The sequence below is a fragment of the Tauraco erythrolophus genome, chromosome 8 (genome assembly GCF_009769465.1).
Source record: "Tauraco erythrolophus isolate bTauEry1 chromosome 8, bTauEry1.pri, whole genome shotgun sequence".
NCBI lineage: Eukaryota > Metazoa > Chordata > Aves > Musophagiformes > Musophagidae > Tauraco > Tauraco erythrolophus.
The window spans coordinates 33,948,011-33,969,928 of NC_141472.1; the positions used below are offsets into that span (position 1 = coordinate 33,948,011).

General features: G+C 36.7%; 1 protein-coding gene across 3 annotated transcripts in view; it reads right to left on the reverse strand.

Annotated features, from left to right (window-relative positions):
* Positions 1-11,141: 11,141 nt before the first annotated feature.
* Positions 11,142-21,918, reverse strand: part of ZNF148 (zinc finger protein 148) — a 41,479-nt gene continuing 30,702 nt past the window's right edge. For all 3 annotated transcript variants that reach the window (XM_086615664.1, XM_086615663.1, XM_086615662.1), the window contains 4 exons: positions 20,156-20,279; positions 19,403-19,486; positions 13,376-13,494; positions 11,142-13,026 (listed from right to left, as the gene is read on the reverse strand). In XM_086615664.1, the coding sequence (XP_086471790.1) occupies positions 11,434-13,026; positions 13,376-13,494; positions 19,403-19,486; positions 20,156-20,279 (1,920 nt within the window). In that variant the 3' untranslated portion in view covers positions 11,142-11,433. The remainder of the gene's footprint in view (positions 13,027-13,375; positions 13,495-19,402; positions 19,487-20,155; positions 20,280-21,918) is intronic.

The following is a 21,918-nucleotide window of genomic DNA, read 5'->3' on the forward strand; positions in this document are numbered from 1 at the left end:
TACGCACACAGCACGAACTGTGAATAAACTACACAATTTAGCTACTCACATCCCTTAAGGACCTACACATAAACCCTATATGAACAGTAAAACGCACTGTAACACGTCAAGAGTACGTTCCTAGACGAAACGAAGAGCCAGCCTTTTTCAAGTTCACTCACAGTTGTAAACTGTAAAATACTTTGCTTTTAAAATGCATTTTACCCAATTTTGTTCAGTGTGTAATATTGGCAGTTATCGATATAGTACCTGAGCATCGCTACAAACAAAGTTCTTGTTTCAATTCCTTAAAATGGAGTTTCAGGCAACAAAAAGCCTGTAAGTTGTGAGAGCCAACACTGCCAAAGCACATTTCCATACCCGACAGGGGCACTCGCGCTGTCCTCGGGGCTCGTTTGCAAGTAACTGCAGCACCCACCACTCCCTATGTGTTCGACTCGGGGACTGATTACCCTGTTTACTTTGATATTTTCCTTTAAGCTAACAAATACCATCTTAAAGAAAATCCTCCTTTCGGACTCTGTTTTGGAGGAAAAGATCACTTTGGCAGACTGGTATCATATCGCACTTGCTTATCCATCTTTCTGAGCTGTAACTTCCTTAGGCTGTTCCCATCTGTCTAAAATCAGCTTTATAACCAAGATGATTTCAGGAACTGGCAAGACAAATGGAAGAAAATAACAGGACTTGAGAGAAAACAAACAAGTCACCCTTAGAGCTTCTGATTACATCCTCTGCTTTGCCCTTACACATTACTGCATGGTCGAGATTACTCTGCAATTACCCCGAAACATATTCCCAGCACTCGTAGTCATTGCTTTATCGTCTCTCGTGACTCAGGGTATTTTGTGACAAGACAGACTGATTAAGGAAGTGCTGCTCCTGAAGAGCCTTCAGAGTGTGAAAACAGTCATTACTCATGTTAAAACACAGAAATATATTTTTATAAATTACACTGCTAAAATAATGGAATCCTGAAATATTGGATGGATCCTAATGGGTCCTAAAATAATGGTTTCACTTAGGCTAGACCAGTGCTTTTGATCTGACAGCAGTTACAAAAGCTCTGTTAACTTCTGCCTCTCTGAAATGGCCAAAAAAGAAAATGTATATACAAATAAAAGTGGAAATTACTATCTGTTCAGTGGCACAGCACTTCCATACCTGGTCCAGCTTACCTGTCTGAGGCTGTGCAGCTGAGAGGGTATTACCTCCTCTGAATGAAGGCACCTATGTACAAGCAACTGCCAAGGCACTGACCCATGCCAAAAGATACGGGCACAGTTTGGTTTGGGAGCAGGCACCCACCTTTCCAGCTGAGAGGTCTGAAAGGTGCAGCCACTGGCCCAACAAAAGCCAAGCTGCTTTGCTACCTGAAGGCAGCAGCACACAATTATCACGCAGAAACGTGCCTTGGCTCTCCTGTGTAAGGCAGGTAGAGCTGTTCAGGGAGATGGACTCCAAGTGGAAAAAACAATGGTTACTCACTCATACACCCAGCAAACATCCAGAAGTACAAATACTGGAGGGACGAACTGGATGCCATGACTTCTCGCATGACGTGCATGGCTGCTGACACAGGCAAAACCAACGTAGTTTGCCAGACTGCAGAAGATACGCACACACCCCTCCATTTTAAGATGAAACCTCACCAAATCATCATATATAATTTCTGCCTGTAACTTGTACATATGTGCATTTGACTGCTTTTGAAATTCCAAGTCTGAAATTCCAGCAGGGATGTTATGAACCTGAAGATGAGCCCTGATGTGAAAGGGGAAAGACGCTGTGGAGGAGACAACTTACCTGAGCGACCAGGGCAGGGCTGCTGGCTTCTGAAAGGACGACACACACGGGCTCCGTTTTAACCGCCTGTTCCAGTGGGAAGCTCTCTTCTTTAAACTCCATTATCTTGACAACTAAAGCAGACAAAAGAGCAAATAATATTCTATAGGAAACTATCTTCTGTTGTTACGGCAAGCACGATGCAGAAGATAACCAACAAAGTGGACACTCTTCCAGACTACCTCCCTAAACCAGTCCACCTCCAAATCTCTCTACTTTCATAAACTGATGCCTATCCTGGAGCTACAAAACAGTATATCCTGTGCAGTGCAAGAAAAATATTCATTTTAGAGGGTTTTTTCACCGTTCTAAATAAGCAATCGTTTTAACAGAAAACTGTCTCTTTCTCCTTCACAAAAAGTAAAGCTAATTTAATGGATTATTTTTGTTCCTCAACACAAAATATAGGTTCTGACAATTCCTTTTAACATCAAAATATTGAAAAATGTCTTATTTTCACTATCACTTTACTATTTGACAATTTTAATGATGGAATTCAATTTAATAATGAAATTTCTCATTTCCACCGCATAATTTAAACAAATAAAAATCAGTATAACTAACGTAAGCAAACATAACAAAACTAGAGACAAGCAGGGTGGCCGACTACACAGACCCTACTTACCCAGCCACACTGCGGAGCGCACCCACAATTTAAAATTATTAAACAAGAAACCATTAGAAGTAGTTACTGTACTGGCTGGATGTTAACATACGACGTTAAGTTCTTGCCAGGCTATTGTAAAAACACCACCAAAATATACACACTAGAGGAACACTGAAACAAAGTCATATCGTCGTAGTGCTGTACCCACTCCACACTTCAGCAGCACGTGAAGGCACTACAAGACAGCAACACCTACGGCCCCACTCAGCTCAGAGGGGCAGGAGCAGGGCGCCCTTCCCAAGGCCAACTTCAGGCAGTCCCTGCAGAAACGCCTGTGCCAGTTAATCCGTTCCTGCCCTGCGGCTGTGTGCGCCCATCTCTGCTAGGGCTGCGGTCCCCTGGGTAAGACACTAGAGCAAATCTCACCCGTGCCCCTTCTCTGCTGCCATGTAAATTCAGTCAACTGGGTTAAACGTCCTCAGAAGGGGTTTAGGCAAAGGCCAGGTGAAAAGCTCCTCTCATGCAGCCACCCCTGCCCCGAGGGGGTTCCCTGAGGTGGCCAGTGGAGAACGCCCAGGTAGTCACTCTGCAGGCTCCAGGAGCAGGGCTGTAAAGGTAGCCGGGAGCCACTGGCATCCTAGACCCACACAGCTCTTTCCGCAGCACTCGCCTGATCACAGCTCAGGTTTTAGCAGAGGGTTTTTTCTTTCTTTAAAAGGTATTTGTTCTTACACAAAGTGAAATCAAGAGCCATGCATTTCACAAAAATCAAGTCTTTATCAGAAGTGATCCTACCAAAAGATTCAGGGAAAACGCCTTTAACACATGAATAAATAAAGGCAAGAAAACTAAATTATCAGCAATTAATGCTACAAGGCACATTTCTGGTTTTGTAACTGCATAAATGCTACAGTTGTCAATGTTTTTTACATAATTGCTTCAAGGATAGAAAAATCTGTTAAAAATATTAAATACTCTGTATACTACACACACTACAAAACGATGTAGTGCATACACGCACCTTGTTATCCAATGGACTAAAAACTTGAGTAATAAAGTTCACTTTTCTTGCAACTGAGATTAAAACAAAGTCCAGATTCTCATTTGCATGAAGAGTTGCTGACACTGAATAAACTCCCTCTAGTGTAAACAAGAACTACAAAAGGAAAGCTGGTTTAATACCAGGTGCTTCTACTAAAGTGATTCCAGTGCAATCTTCTAAGAAGTCCAAGATTAAAATTAAGGTCAGACACTCTGTTTTCTACAATCAAAGGAGGCAAGAAGAAGATCCAAAGGGGAAGAAAACCCAAATAAGTTTTATATGTCTCAAATAAAATATTTAAATATTTCATTTAATTGTTGAAAGCATCCACTTCAGTTCTTGCACAACAATACGTATCTTTACATGCCTTCAACTGTCTCATTAAGATTTTGTTTGAAATTATCTAATATGAAAAATACTGCTAAGTCTATTCATAAAACAGTATTCTATATTTTTATTTTTCAAACAGCAAGTGACCACATTTAAAATGCATCATTTGCAAATATAAATTATCAAACTATTAGTTTTCAATTAAAAATAAAGCAAAAACATAACTTCCCTTAGTATCACAATACACAGAACGGTATTACAAACCCAAAAAGACTAAGTTAACCATTAAGAAAACAATGTCAAAAGTGATGAAACTCATTAAGTCACTTAAGGAATAAATCAATCCTAAAAATACAATACCATTCACCATGATTATGTTTAAAAAAAAAAAAAAAGCAATCTTTCATTGTACTATACAGATAAAACAATCCAATCCTTCATGCCACATTTTGTAAACCATGATATAAATTACACTCACAGTCAAATGAACAGGAAGAGTAACTCCCAAAATATTTTAAGTTGCTTTTAGGGCAGAAATAAAGGCAGAAATAGAATCATTTAAAATATATCAGGTTCAACAACAAAAAAAATTCATTTGGTCAAGCCTGCTATCCAAATAGTTTTGTTTCCTGCAAAACTATTTTTGTCTTTTTTTGAATTATGAAATTTAAATGTTTCTTTTACATATTAAATGTAAGTCATGTGTTGAACTACATTAAATCCTTTTATACTTGTATCATTTTTGCCATGAGACCCAAACATCTTTCATATACCTAAACACACACACACACACACTCTGTCTCTCTTTCTCTCTCTCTCGATATCAGGAAATTCCTCATTTCACGGAATAAAGACAGACACACATACTGATTTCTGCCAGAAACATAAGGAATATACAAATTCACACTTTTCAGGTTCCTACAAAACCATCTCACCCCTATATACATACTTTTACTGATGGAATTAGGGTTACGGCCTTTTGTCTGATAATAAAGGGATGGAATAGATGTTGTAGGATAAAGAAATACTGTGTAACTATTGAAATAAACCTATTATCCTAAATTTATCTATATGTTTTTTTTTATTATTAATTGAAATACAAAGAAGGCATATGGACTTCAGGAAAATAGCACTATATCAGAAAATGCACTGTAACAGTGTCCCACTATATATATCATCAGGTTTTTCATAACACAATTTCTTCTGTACACTAGATTTTTGTACTTACTTCTCTGCCTTCAAATTCATCATATTTCCAGATCCAATTCAGCACTACATAGTATGCCTTCAAAATAAAAGGAGGTCACTTGCTTTATTGAATACCAAGTTCCCTTCCAGACAGCATTGAAAGAAAGACAAGACTACACAGACAAGGTCCAGTATAATTCATTTCTGACAATGAAAATTTCAACCCCTCATACTGTTGCAAAATTCCTCCTACTGAAATGCTTTACTACAATAATAATAATAATAATAATAAAAAGCATACATTACATATAAAAGATACCAGTGTACTAAAAGTGACAAGTGGACTAGCAAATCCTTCAAAGCACATATTATATAAATGACTAGCATTTAAAAACATCTTTTTTTCTATAAAATGTAGGTCATATACATTTATAAATTGGGGGTGGGGGGTTCTAAAGCAGTGATGACTGTTCAAATAGTTATGCTGCTCTGTACAGTCTAATACCTATTCAATTCAAACTATAAGTTTGACATTTAGTTTATTTATCGGAATAAACGCATCTCATAGCTCATACTTTGAAAAATACACAACTCAAATGAAGACATGACTTCTAAGTTCACTGTTCATCTGCATATAAAATAAGAAGAGAACTACTCCTTTCTACTGGAGGCCCAAGTCTCATCATTTCGATATCGGGACTTAAAGACTCCAAATTTAAGTAGAGGAATTGTCAGGAATCAGCACAGAAGCAGAATACTATCTCTCCTCCTTTAGAGACACAGCTATTCAACTTTTGCAGTCTTCCTCATCTTGCAGAAGTGCGGCCAAGCCATTCATTTCTTACTCAAAGTGTGCACGGATGAAGCCACAGATCTAAAGACTGTCCCCTCTGCGACTGAAATTGTGCTGTGTAAACAATGTTATATACTCCAGCCGGAGGACATTTGAATTTATTTATAAAAAAATGATTAAGAATATTCATTAACTCAAACAAGGCTATTTACTCCCAAAGGTATTTTTGGAACTTATCCTTATGCTACTTGTAAAGTTAGCACTCTCATGTATTATTGCTTACAAACAGTACATCATCATACGCCTTCTAACAGAGCGGTACTGTGATCAGTTCATATGTATTTACAGGCTTTTTCGTTTTAAACAAGCTATAAAAACATTACATACTTTACAGACAATACAAATACTCAAGTCAAACAAATGGAATGCATAACAATAAGAAACGTCATAAAGGAAGACTGACATAAGTCCTTGATTGTCAAGACACATTTATATTTATATATAAACTCTAGCTGTGCAGAATCAAAGATTCAATCATAGGTACATCCTTATTTGATAAATCATATTTACAGCATGATATTGCATAAAAAAATAAAATAATGTTGTTTACACAATATTACCTTTCCATCCATTGGATTAAGGAAAGCAAGAAACAACTCTTAGAAATGTTTGCTTGCCTCAGTTTGTGTTTCCTACCAAAAGATGTAACTTTAAAAAGGAAACATAAGGTTTTCTATTTAGAGTAGAGCAAAAGCGACTATAAATTTATTTCCCTGACACAAAGCAATTTGAAATTGAACAAAAGTTTAAATTTTAACTTCAAGACATGTCTTTTCATTAGCAGTAATACTTCCTTAGCACTTGTCCTTTGCAAAGTGAGTTTTAGCTAAATGCATTACATGCCTAACATAAACATGCATTACCGTAAGTTGAATGAACTTTCAAAGTTACAAGGCTTCAGTTCAGTAAAACATTTAACACGAGGAACTGTAACATTATTCATTTGCTTCAGTACCAACCATGTAATTTGAAAGTTCACATGCGTACATACTGGTACCGACTGCATAAGCATATTTCTGCCTGTTAAAATTTCCAAACGGATTCCCAGGAGTATGAGGATTTTCCCTGTGATTTGTAATGGTATTAAAACAAACAAAGAAGAATAAAAATCAAAGCTCTCAAAGCCAAGAAAATTTAGTTAGCAAATATACATACATAAAGTAATCCAAAGTTGCAAAACTCAGAGTGGATTCATCCAAATATTCTGGTTCTTTTCAAATAGTTACTACATATGATACGAATACTATAAAAATATTCTGAACAAGCATGGAATATAATGTGTCTGTCCAGGTGGAAAGTTTTCATAGGAGAACATGAATACTTCAGAATAAACTCCAAAAGTTACAGTAGAACCCCAATAATTCGCAGCAATGCCTTAGAAACCCTTTACAAATGACAATTTTGAAAATAGTGAAGAAGCAGGCAATAAAAGCAAGGATGTCACGTCACAAAAGGTACTTTGTTCATTTATTTTGACAACTGTAATTTAGGTTTCAATACTTCTTCTACCTCCCAGTATACTAATAGAGATTCTGTAGTATACTTGGGTGAAGTAGTACAGTATTACTAATATGAGACCTCGCTACAGTACTTTTTAGACCATTGCAGAGAGGTGGGAAGAGACCATCGGGGATGTATAAACCTATCGGATGCTCTGATCAGCGGTCAGCGAATTAGCAAGATTTTACTGTACTTCTCAATGAACAATGAAAAGCTCCCATTATCCAAAAAAATGACAAGTACAATATAAAAACAATACAAGTGTTATTTCACATGAACACTTTCTTGTCCTATTTTCTTCTTGAAACACAATTTTCCTAAAGACAACACTAGGAGACACAAGATCATAAACATAGTTCTTTTATCATCCAATTTGTTTACCTTGTTATTCGGAAACCAACATACAGTAATACACATGGTTAATCCTTCTCCCCAAACCTCGTAATTTATGATTAACTCATTCTCAAATCAAATGAAGAAAAGGTAAATGCCTATTAGTATACCATTACAAGCTGATTCCTTCATTGTCTGTTATATTAATGGTAAAACATATCAAAGGATTCATGCTAAAAGGGACACTGTCAAGTAATTTAGGACCAAAATATGGCCTATTAATATGTGCATGTATATACATATATACACATGCTGTGTATATATATATAGTTCGGTAATAAATGTCATCAATTTCCTCTTTTTTAAATCAGCATTGCTTTATCCCAGAAGATATCCCCCAAAAAATTCCACCTTACACACACACACATTCAGTGCTTCCATGACCTTTAAGTAAGAAGGTCTGTTGTTAGCTCTGTGGAATATGAACGCTCACCCCAGCCTTATGCTGACCGACTGAACAATCTCAGTACAAGAACAGAACAGAAAACCAAAGTCCTTTTTTTCCAGACATACACGGAAAACTAACAAAAATCAACACAGACCAGATCAAAATGAAGAGTGTGCAGTTGTAGCAGATTAAAAGCAGCAAAAGACGAGCAGTGGAAAATGCTGTTAAATAACGTAATTATTAAACAAGCAAGAGCTTTTTACATAGTTAAACCTCCCAGAACTACATACACGCTTATTCTGGAATAAAAGGGCAGGTACTCAGGAAATCATAGCAGTATATTTGGTTAACAACTCTGGTACAGAAAGCTTCAAGCATCAGTGGACCAACTACTTAAACCACCGCTTTAATTGTACGTGTGGAAGAACCCTACGAGACAGTCCCTGTGGGCTAGACGGGGACTTCACCACCTGTCCTAAGGCACAGAGCATAGCTGTGATGGCTCAGCAGCAGGCAAGGAATGAGCTCCAACATAAAGAATAACAGTTCCTCGTCTGATTCCCACTTTGCTCTGGGGAAGAGCAAGTTCCTTCACTCTGTACAACAGCTGGCTCACTCAGGCACCCAAGCAGCGATTCCTAAGTATGAAGATGGAATGGAGCGAGAGCTACTCCCTTCTACTCCTCAATCACTTTCTCACAGCAGCATATCAATGCAATAACTTTTTAAAATAAAGTTGAGTCAGTCTCCTTCAGGAGAAACAGGCTTTATTCCTCTTACCTCGATATGGGGCCAGAGAAGTGCAGTAATAATCTAGCCCTTTGATTTTGTTTTGGCTTTTGTTGCTTGTTGTATTTAACAAATAGTACTACTAATGGCCATCTACTTGCAACAATGGGCCATTAGAACAGAGATGCCAACACAGTAATATTCAGGCAGCACAAGCTAGGATGCCATGGAAATGAGACACTGAAAACGAAACAATCGTTGCCAAGAGGTGGCTTCCTGGGTTACAAGGGCCGCAACTATTATGTCTGTGCAAACTAAAATGGAAAGTCAAAAAAACAAACTGACCAAAAAGGAAGAAAAACAGAGACATGAATTGTTTTAAAAACATTCTTTCAAAGAAATTCATTTACATGTATCATTAATAATCCATAAGGAATTTACTGTTCTTCCTTGGTGCTCATTCCTAATTCAGGGCCAAATATTCAGACAAAACTACTGGTAAGCCATAGCACGCTGAAACATCTTCCTATATTGTACACAGGGTCAATGAATCACAACAGAACCTGTTTCCTTACACAAAAGTACTAAGTAAGAAGTTTACAGAAATCGTATTTCCTGTCAATATAAGCAGCAAGGTATGGATAACAAACGCACCTTCTCCCTCAACTGTACCAAGTGAAGTTAGTGCTGTAATTCTGATACCGTAAGGGAAAAGAGACAGAGTGGGATTCGTTTTCTCATAATGACAATTAAGAAAAATATTGCTACGGCTTTGGGAAGAGGTGGGAACTGTTCTATGTCTTGCTCAAGTCCTTTCTTAAAAGACAGGATATATTCTAGCTCCTTGAGACATAGTCTTTTCTACTAACTGATGGCTTCATCTGAGAGATATCAGCTAGCAATAGTGCTGTAAAAGGATGTATGCAATCCTATTTAAAAAACCCCACCGTATATATATTTACCTATATATATATATACACGTGTGTGTGTGTGTGTTTTTCCCTGGTTAATCAGCCTACATTAGGCTTAAACTGCCTTAAACTACCAGACAGTGTCCCTTTAGGGAAGGTGCAATAGAATGAACATACAGTTCAAAAATCTGTAACTTGTTAACTTAAACTACACAATAGTTATGCTACTCAAATCTTACCACCTTGAAAATGCACACAGAACTATCTATCGTACCATACTGTATACTTCAAGACAAAGTACTATTCAAAAAAACATATTCATGGTACAGGGATAAACTTTGTAGTTTATTTATACTGTGAAATGCAACAAAAACTTCTGATCACTCGTCTATGCTGGAAAAAGAGATCCTGTTCACTAGCATTATTCAGCCGTTTTGGTTGGTAAAATTGTAATGACTTTTGCTAAGTTAGAACACTAAAAAAGATAGGGAATTTGCATGCCCACTTCTTCAGCTTTCGGGGATACCTTGATAAATTTAATGATCTGAATTGTCAAAATTCTAGATAGAGAATTAAAAGAGTTTTTGCAGAAGCTAAGAATACCCAATCTCAATGGATATTGAAGAGAATAATTGGAGCTGTACGAGATGAAAATGATGCAACCGTATCAAACCTAAAAATCTAAACCGGTTTTATTTTTTTGCAAAATCAAAAACTATCAAGTTGACTAAGTGCTCTATGTTAATCATTATGAGTATGTAGGGTAAGGTACAATTAAGCTTTTAAATCCTGGAATACAGAGTTTGTGTAAGCATTATGCAACCGGGAATGTCATCTACAGAGTATTTTAACTAGAACTTCAAAATCTTGGTATCAGTGTATGAAAAAGTCATTAAAAAGTTACATCTAGATTCGGCTGTACAAAGAAATACACATTACTTCAGGAACGAAGTAAAGACTTTAGCAGTTAGGCATTTTGCTTAAAAAAGTGTTTAAAGTATTTTAAATTAATTAGACTTTTAAATAGTAGAGTTAGTCTATCAGAATTCATTTTTTCCTCCAAATGCAACTCGAGGTAATGCAAAGCAGAAATATAGGGCACATGGTCTAAAATTACTTTTGCGAGAGATGGAAGAAAGATTATTTTTCTATAAAATGCCATCTTTTAAAGTCACATTTGCTTGACTTTGAAACTTATTGTTTATTCTGTGTCTTTAGTACATGTTGATTCCCTGCTGAAGAGCAATGACTATGCTGACAAGCTTAGAACTGACAGTATGAATAGGATCAGACAATAAACTGTCCTCCCAAAGCATACAAGGAAACCAGTAAGAAAACAATCATGGGGGAAAGTCTTACCTGGGGATTTTGTTTATTTTAAATTTCATAAAGGTAAAATATTTTCTGGATTCAAACAAGCGAATAATAAACTGCCTTTGATAGGGGCACCAACATCAGCCAGTTCAATGACTGGTGACTAACCGGAGGAAAAAAAAAAAGAATGAAGCAGTTATTGGTCTTGCTAGTATCGGCTTACTTTTGTTTTAACATAGGGCTCTTAAAAGCTGTACAGAACTCCATCTTATACAGAGCAACCCCCTTTTGACAAATGTGTTCTAAAGTGCCAGTATTATTTACAAAGATTTCTTAGCCAAAAGTCTGGCCCGTTGTGGCATCAGGTGAAGAAGTCATCCCAGCTCTGCTATCATTTACATTCACCAAGGGAAATTCTGGGAAATCAGCACTTGTCCCTGGTCCCCGAAGGTTCACCTGTCCATTGGCAGTGCTAAACTGAGATGATATTCCAGCTCTTGCCCCATGGTACTGAGCTCTAAAGGGCTGCTCAAAGGAGCTAATTTGATATGCTTGATGAACAGGCTGGGCCTCTGCTTTCTTCTGAGAAGTTACTTGATCCAAGAAGTCCTGTGTAGAAGAGGAAGAAGAATGATTTGCCTCATCACCTGAAAAGGGAAAAGGGTGCTGCGAATCACCAACCATTAGTCCAAAATGAGACTTGTCTGGAGTTGTTCTTAATGGAGAGTTCATTCCCGATCGAAAGCTATTGACGGGTATAGACGTGTAGACCTTCTCCATGGAAGGAAATGCTGGCTGGGCTGTTAGAGTCTGGTTATCAGTCACAAAATTAAGGCTCGGGTTGTTCAAATAGGCATCATTTTGGCTAGTTCTGTCCAAAGCTTGTTGCAAAAACTTTGAATATTCCTGTAACATACTAGCTTTATCTGACGAGGAAGCTTGAGAGCTTGTTCCAACTGTCTCAGATTGGGTGACCTCAGATACTTCAGAAGAATTGATTGATATACTGGAGGTCACCTCAGTGTCAGCCACACTGAAAGATATCTCATGTTGTCCATTAGCCTTGTGCGAGTAATGATCTAACAGAGTTTGCAGTACCTCATCTGGAATGACATTTTTGTCATGGTTACCTTTAATTTCAACATTCAGCGCCTGTGTGTCCAATATCGACGCTGTGGCAGTTTCATCAATGACGCTGGCCACAGCTGCCTGCGTCACTGAGGGTTGAGATGCTATGGTGCTTACATTCAAGGCATATTCTCTACTGTTATTACTAGCTGCTTGTAGATACCTCTTTTTCTTTAAAAACTGCATTGCATCATCATAATTGGTGCTGCTGTGTACAGGTTTACTGGGCCCTTCCTGTAACGTGTCAACTTGATCAATGTCAGCATTACCTTCAGAGTCCAGTAAACTTTGCTTATCCACAAGATCAAAGGCATACTTTGAAACCTTGCTGTCTTCATACGTGGATAAAGGTGAAATGGTTTGACTTTGCTCCAGTGGCTGTTTCAGACTCCTCTTGCTGTTAACTTTTTTGAGAACGAGCTTAGGTGGGTGTATTTCTCCAGAATTTGCTTCCTCTAAGTGCGACCCACTGACCGAAGAATGTGGCATCTCAACGGCATATTCTGCTACCATGTATTCATCTTTTACTTTAGTACTAGAAGAGTACAAAGGCAAATAGTCATTTTTGTCCTTCTTCTGTTCTGACTTATCTATACTTTCCTTATCCCCAGATTTCATTTTCTCTGTTTTCTGCCTTTTCTTCTTTGGCAAGGAGCTGTCTTTCATGGGCGTAGAGAAACCAGAATCTTCCTCCGATGGCAAAAAGCCAACTTTGGTGGCACTTCTGTTCGGTTTCTTGTCACGGTTCTCATGGCACATACGTTTATGTTTCAGCACACGATCAGTCCTGGAGAAAAACTGCAAAAGATTTTTGTTATTATTATTATTATTATAGAAAAATAAATATATTAGCAGAAAGAAAAGAAACCTTTCATTCTAACAAATTTATTTGATGATTCTTCCACTTTACTAACTTCTAACGAAGGTTTCAAACAACAGTCTGTAATCAATAAAATCAAGTGCAGACAGTTGTGACTCTGTTCCAGCTGTGGACCAAGACCACCCACCTCAACAGAAAATAACATTCTTTATACATTTATTTGTATGCACATCACTACAACACCTGAAGAAAGTCCTATCTGTACTACTTGGGAATCGACTGGTGTTTTGTTTATTAATTGCAAAAGATTTCATTAGGTCATCTTACCTGCAAACAATATTCACATTGGTAAGGCTTCTCGCCACTGTGAGTTCTTTTGTGCCTTTCCATGTGATACTTCTGAATAAACCTCATACCACATTCATCACAACGAAATGGCTTTTCACCTGATAAAAAACATGTAGCAATGTTAATCTAAAAAAATAAATCAGTGTTCTGCCACACAATTACCAGGTCAAATACTACATTCTCTATTAGAAGTAATAAAGAGGATTTAGTCTGTTGCTATTGAAAAACAACTTAGGGCTTGCTCACATCACTATTTTCCCAGTACTCAGTCGCTGATGCCTCAAAATTATTTTAAGCTTTTACACTAAAAAATAAAAAGCCCTTTTAAAACTAAATTCTTACCCCCTCTTTCTAATGTAGGTGTAGATATCTGTCTTAAACATAACAAATGACAAATTACAAAGACAGTCTTCCTGAACTGCTGCTACATAATATTTTTTTTAGGGCAGACAATTGCATAAAAATACCTCAATTCTGTCACCAACTCATTTAACTCAAATCCATCCCTTCTAGAAGAGAATTATGCATTTCCAAGCTTTCAATTCAAAATCTTTGTAGGGTGCTCTGTATTTTCCACATTTTTTTCCCCTTATCTGTATGTAGAACTGAAATAACTGCTCTGGAAAAAATCCTACTATTTATCTATTTTCAAAAAAATTACTTAATTTAAAAATGTTTTATTTTAAAAACTAAGCTGAAAACAAGAAATCTCTTTAGCTGAACTGGTATACTTACAGGTTCTCCTGTTTGGCTGCTTTGTTTGTACGGTTTGGTTTTCTACTTTCATGAAACGTTTGTTCAGATAATATTCACTGCCCTGAACTCATCTTCAGTTCTCCCCTTATTTTTCCTCACAAAGAAGCCCTGCAATGATCCTTTCAGAACATGGAGTAAATCTATTTTTATTTCTTTTAACTTTTGCCTTACATCTTCCCTCTGATATTTTTCTTTTCTAGGTTTCTTTGACAAAACCTAAAAATTCCAAGAGCATTGAAAAGTTAGTTTTGCTTTTACAAAAGTTCACTATTATTTAATAGAACTCACCCTGAACAACAGTAATCTTTCCTCTCAGTATTTACTACCAAGCCTTCTGAACTGACACAGATATCAGGGATTGTCTTGGCAGCATCTGTCAACATCCTCTTTGTTCTGGATGCTGTACTGCTCTGATTTTTGGGATATAAATCATCTATCTTTTGTTTCCAGAAATATGCAGACTATTTTTCTGAGGTAGTTTTATTCTTAAAACTTATTTTATTCAATTATTACTAATAATTATTATTTAAATGTTAATAAATTTAATGTATTATTTTAAATGTTGTTAGAGTGTATATTTTCAATTAGAATAAAGATATTTAGCCACATCTACAAATGGAAATATGACACCTTAAAATAAGATGCCAGTATTTACAGAAAGTAGAATAGAAAATATCTATGTCACCCACACATTTGCTCCTAGTCAGATCATTAACGCCCAGAGTTTCAACCTTCTTAATTCCAAGCAATCTCTCCTTTGGTAAGTCTATGCTCTGTTTCCAATTATTAATTCTTACCTCTCTGTGTGGCTTCTCAGCCAATCCCTTTCTTCAATGAAATTGTTCCAATTTATTCTCTCCTAAATGAAATTACTTCCTCTCCTAAGATCTCTCAGCTTCCATCAGTTCTCTTTCTACAGGCTCACAACCTCAGCATCTTAACTCTTCTTTCACATTTAGTCAGTGACTAACTTTTACTATTTCTTGCTTCTTAATAATCACCGTAATTTTTTGCTTTTTTTCCAGTACTCTACAAATTATAACACTTATCACATAATCCTCTCTCATACTATCTATAAGCAAATCCTCCTCTCTGGCCTATTTCTTAACTTCCAACCCCAGTTTCACTCTTCATGTTCTCTTTATTCATCAGGCACTCTTACTGCTATGGTGTTTTACTTGCACCAAGCCTGTTGAGACTTTCTGAACCAAATTCCCATCCCTGTCTCCACTTTAAAAGAAGACAAGGCAAAGGGCTTATGTCTCATTGTTCTAGTTCAACACACGGGAACTCTTCCATTCCCAAAGACAACTATTTAATCCGTGTTAATTGCTGTTTTCTTTCCCTTTGCTCCACTATTCTGTTATGTGTTTCCTTTAAATCGCCCCTTTGGATAACTCTCCCTATGCTGTCTGGAAGTTTGCTTTCACGCTCTCTCAAAATTTCTTACAGAAAGGAGCACCTGTTTGGGATGAAACCTATCCCAAGCCTTACAGAAGCCAAACCAAGTCAGGGAAGCAAGACAGCTCAGTCCTGTTGTAGCTCTGAAGAGCCCTCTAAGGAGCAATCTTGCTATCCCAGGAAGGCGCGAACGCAGAACACTTCACTGATACACCCACCTTCGGCCCTACGCCCATTCCTGTAAGCGAAAAGTCACAGCGTTCCTTAACATTCGTCTACTCAAGCTGGCTATCTGCTGGCAGCAGACTCTCCCAGCTACCTATTCGCTTTCCAAGGCTTACATAGGGCCAAACAGGGTTTCTGAGGTTTTTTGTTGTAAAGTATTACCACCACCAGGTACTTTGAAGACTTTGAGGGTACATACAAAGGCATTGCTGGCCATGCCTCAACAGGAAGAAAAGTTTGGGGACACTGCCTGGAGTTGCTCAGTACAACACAGAAAATAACATTTTTCAGTAGAATTCCAGATCACTCTGGAAGTAAGATTAAGAAACACTTTGTGAAACTGATACCATACTTAATTCTAGCTTTAATCTTCATGAGGACAATAATATTAGAAAAAGATTAAAAAATAATATGAAGATATGCCTCCTATAATAATTTCTTCTTAGCAGAGGCCTGAAACTTCAGATGCCTTCTGAAATTTTGTTGTACTTTTCAAACAGGATCTATCACAAGTGGAGGAGATCACTAATAATAAGCTTTTGCTAGTGCAGGGAGAATCCAGGATGTATTTTTCTGAAAATGTCTTGGTGAGTGGGAAAGAATCAGATGTAGAAAAAAAAAAAGGTCAAAATTTAAAAATACGATAATTATATGCATTATTTATGAAAACAGCCTATGTTTTGTGTCTACGTTGGAAATCTATTAAACTGAGCAACAGAACTATTCATAAAGTGTAGTACAAATAGTACCTGTATGAAGGCTGTAACAATTATAAACCCCCAGGGATTTTATAATCTAACCAGACAAAATACAAATTATAAAATACCAAAGGAGGCAATAAAAAAGCAGCATGACTGAATAATGAGGTGCTTGAATTGTCAGCCCCAATGTTGCTTTTTTTTTTTAAATGTAATCTCATCTTTTGTGTTTAAAATGGAAAGTAAGGTGGGTTGCAGAATTAGGACACATGAATGTATGAATGGGTAAGGTGTACAGAAACATCTCTAAGCAAAAAGTAAGCAGCCATATTTGAAAAAAAACCACATTCAGCATCTTTGCGAGCCTAGTAAACTCAAAATATGGAAATATTTGTGTACCAATGACTTGACTCTCTTACAACTGAAATGGTGATTTTCTGTGTCATCTGTGACATGTTCAGCGGCAGGGTTCTAGCACTGCTGCCTTCCTCTACGTACAATTATTTCTACTAAGTGAATTTTGTATTAATGCAATGTCTGCTTTTAGATGCAACTATTTAATTATTTACACAGAATAAGGCTGTTCATTGATTGCTTCCTAACTCCCTCATAACATTTCATTTGAAGGAGTGGTTCAGGGAACCAAATTCAAATCACTAGCTGGAGCACCTGTAAATTCAAGGCTTGTAACAGGCATAAAACGGGGCTTCTAAGTGTTACCACTGTCTTCGATTGGCTTAAAATAAACTGGAAAATTTGACAAACATCTTTAGCAGAGCAAGAAACATCCTGTTTTTCATCAGTGTACAAAAGCTGGTGCTAAAAGTGGTCATTCAGAGAGATAAATATGCAAAGAAAAAAAGAAAAAATACTGTACTGAACTTATACCAAATATTTCTTAAAAGAGTATGAATATTACAAAGGACCTTTCCTTTACTTCCACCGAAGTCAAAAACAGACCCACTGCTCACCTTCTGGTGAGAGAAAAATCAGCTTTTCTGGATGTGTTCGATTATGCAGTCCTGAACAACAGTGTGACATTACACCAACAGTGTGACATTACACCAACAGTGTGACATTACACCAACAGCTAAGGCCCAGTAGTGAATGTTGTCATATACCAGTGAAGGCACAGACAGGTATGTAGAATGCCAACCAGCTATAACCGGGCCATGTCAAAAATTCAGCGGTAGTCAAATACTTGCTAACTAAACGGACTTCGAAAAAGCTTTGTCCACTCCTGGAAGCTGAGTCTTACATGTTTTCTCATAACCATCTACTAGTTGTCGCCTAGGAAAACAACCATAATCCAACAATTTGAACAGAATCACCATCTTCAATTTTCTGAGAAACAACCAAACTATACCTCAGGATGCTGAGGAAAGGAGGCAAACATAGTTATCTAAGAGTCAGTTAACAATATGGTTAATTTGTTAAATGGCAGCTTATTTTCTGCTAAACAACAACTAGTATGTGTAAGAGCTGGCAAAAAAACCTGCAACCCCACCACCACCACACCCTCCCTCCAAAGCTTACAATCAACACAGAATTCTCATTAGAGCTAGAAGTTGAATTTGAAAGATAATTAAATCCATTTGTAAAATACTTGCAGACAAGTGTTAATTAACTGTATTGCCTAGACTCTCATTTTCAAAGCCATGTACAGGAAATAATCTTCATTTAAAAAAAAAAACAAAACAACCAAACAAACTTCTGAAAAAATGTGAAGACTGCATTTAAATTTTTGCCTTTTTTTTGGTGGGGGGCAGTGAGCAGATAGACGGAAGAGAGTGAATGAGCATTCTTTTCAAGAATAGTATCTACACAAAGTGAAGGCAGCATGGTTCACCAATTCAGAGTCACAGGAAAGCCTAGGAGCAGAACAAAGACACTGGACAGAAGAATGGAGGACTCTTCTGTGGCTGACTGGCTGAAGGAAACCTACTTAGTCTGGACTTGTGGCAACCTACGATACAAAAATCCCATAAACAACAGGGCATTTGTGCATGTAACTCCCTGTACACTGCTCTGAAAATTCATTCTGCAGAGTTTTTTCTCCCTCTCAACTCTTACACATGCACACACTGCACTGCGTGTTAGTAGCTTTCATATCCATTTAAATGCTACAGCCAAGAAACACTGTGCACATTCACCAGCTCTGCTTTTCTGAAAAAGAGGCTGAGAAATTGGCATCTAGTCCAAAGGGACCATATTACAAAATATTTAAAGAGGGATTGAAAGGCCATGCACCAAAATGCCAAAAACCCAATGAAGCCAAACCTGTTAAAGAACGTGGTTTTGTGCAGTGCAAGAAGATAAAAAAAATAAACATGTACAAACTTTAACTCTCTTTGGCTTAAAACTTCAGGCCTTATTCGACCTATATTGAATATTTTCAAACTAAGGCTCTTATTTTTAGAACAGTTCTGAATTAAACATTTGGGAAAAAAAAAAAAAAAAGTAAAAGTAAAGCTGATACTAAAACCTTTGGGGTTAGGCATTTTGGCCATCTTAGTCCTGGCACTTTTCCATCAAATTCCAAAATAAATAAATACATAAATCTACTAAAATGTAACTTGGAAGTTCCCCTTGTCTGAATTAACTTGATACAACAAAAGACAGGACTGCTTAACAAACTTGGACTTTTATGAATGCACAAACTTCAGGATTTGCTACTCTGGGGTTATTTATAGAATACTACTTCCAGATTTGCTTTACTAGAGTTTAATCTCACTTTACAGCCAAAGAAAAATGGAGCAAGTTGAAAGCACAAAACTAATTTAATTTTTAAAGTTTTATTACATCTGTTAAGTTAAAACAAACTGCAGCAGGGTTCTAGGCTGCATACTTATTACCAGAAACCTTGCCTGAGTGGGGAAACAGTTTTTAAGCACGCCAGTAAAGATACTCAAGGCACTATACTCACCAGTATGAATCTTCTCATGCCTCTGTAGCAGGTACTTCTGTATGAAACGCATGTCGCACTGACTGCACTGAAATGGTTTTTCACCTTGAACAATATAATTCCACATCCATAAGTTAATAACTACACACTGTTGTTTTCTGATAACTACTTTTGAGGTATAAAAAACCGTCTATTAAAAAAACCAGCATCTGAGCGAATTCCAAAAACACTCTAACACCAAAAAACATTAGCCTTACTACGTATAAGAACTGCAGAATTCTTTCCATGATCCTAAGAGTCATATTAAGACTAGCATGGAAGAATGATCTGAAACGGCTGTAATTTCCTCATGAACAAGATCAATCGTGATGCTGGCATAAGACTGCATTCAGGACACTGGCAAGCTATTATAATAGTAAGTACCTTTTTCACTTCTCCGAACCAGAGAGATACCTCATCAGGCAAATAAGCAGCCGGAGCACATTTTACAAAGGGGTCAATTTTGGCACTTAGGCTACAAGTCAACCCATTACTTTCTGATAAAGAAAGAAAAGAAACCTTGTAAACAGTTAGGTCTTCAGTTTATTAAACATATGTTGATTTTTTTTTCTTTTTCTGGTATTCTTTTGACACTTTGGTGCATGGAATCTCTAAGCTTAGATGCCAAGTTAGCTACACTCTTAAAACTGAAATTCGCATAGAGCTGAAAACATTTTAACATAAGTAAACAACTCTTTATATAGCAGAAAAGACAAATTTGAAGTCAAGCAGTACCTGTATGAATGAAGACATGTCTCTGTAAATGGTAGTTGGTTCTAAAGGCAGCATTGCAATGCTCACAAACATGAGATTTGTGGGTTTTCAGACCAAGTGATCCATCCTCATTTATTGTAAGGATCTATTTTAAAAAGAGTAAAATTTGTTCTCACACTACCCTCTAAAGACGTCTTATTAACTACAAAAAAAATTATTAATTTTTTCGATGCAGAAAATTTAAATATTTCAGGTAAAACAATGCTAATTTCTAGAAAGCTATGTGTTAGGCTTTTAGTATACATTTCCAATTGCAGTCCAATCCAACTTGTGTCTTGTGTATTAAGACGTATTTCAACAGGACGGAGACAACAGCAGCTCATGGAAAATCAGCTTAGAGCTCCCCTATTCACAGCTGAGTCACTTTAGATGCTACTGTTTACTCTGTCCGTCTGTTGAAAAGGATGCAAAGTAACCAAACCACCTCTGGGCACTGAACCATGGATAATCATATCTTAAAGCAAAAGCGAAAAGTGATATTATTTTTTCAAATCACAACTGTAAATGTTTGCTAGAAGATATTAAAACTTATCCAGGATAGTCATATAAATTATCTACATCTACATAATTCCAATAGTCTCAAAGGCAAAATTATATTTTAAAAACCAAAACCCCAAAGCCAAACAATCAAGAAAATAGTATCATTCTTCTCCCCTTTCAAGTTTTTCACTCAATAAAATATTGCTGACTCGATATACATATCAGAGCATCCCCTTGATGAATTCAACTTGCCACACTCAATTGTTTCTGTGTCAAACAAAACGGCTATTTTCATATAAAGTTAAAAAAAATTAAATGGAAAAAATGCACCGTATCTACCTTATTCTATAAAGCTCATCATAGATTTTCTCTAATTTGTCAAAAAGAAAAAAAACAAACCCCAAACTCTCTACTATCTCTGGCAAGAGAATAAGAAAATCAATAAACAAATTACATTTCCAAAAGTCTTAACTGGAAACAGAAATATAAAGGAGAGCTTAAGTAATCTTAAATAAACAGTTTAGTCCTTTGCTATTAACAAAAAATAAAGGTCTGCTGGGGAAACACATCTGCAATTTGATTAGCTATGATGTTTTAGGTTTTATGATAATGACAGTGATGAGAGAATCAATAACTAACTTGCAATAATAGCAAATACTATAGGATCTACTTAAACAATTTTTAGTTCTGCTGCATCAAAACTCAGCAAGAGTGAAAGTCTCAAGCTAACAAATTCTTGTGCATTCACTCTGAAGGACAAGCACATTCATACGTTTTTAAGACTGGTATGTTACAGCTCCAGTAAGTCACAGATACAGACAAGTATAAAAAACTCTGTTCTGTAACAACATACAGCTAATAAAACACTGACTGGTTATTCGAAATAAATTTAAATACATCTTATGAAATATTTTTTCATATAGTATACTGAAACTTTAAAATAATTGTGCAGAAAACACACTTAATTTCACAGTTATCCTAAACATGGGCTCTTCTACTGCATCTATTCATTGCACCACCTCTTAAATAAAGAAAGGTAACTTCGTCAGTGCAGTCTTCCTAATAAAAGCAAAAAAAAAGCTTGTGCGTGTGTGTGTGCGTACGTGTGCGTGTATGTGTGTGCACGTGTTTGTGTGCATGGATGAGGGAAAAGTAGATGGGATTCATAAAAGCTACTGACTTTTTATTTAGATGATGACTATATCAATATAAAATAAAATTTAAAATGTTTCAGTATGTTACTT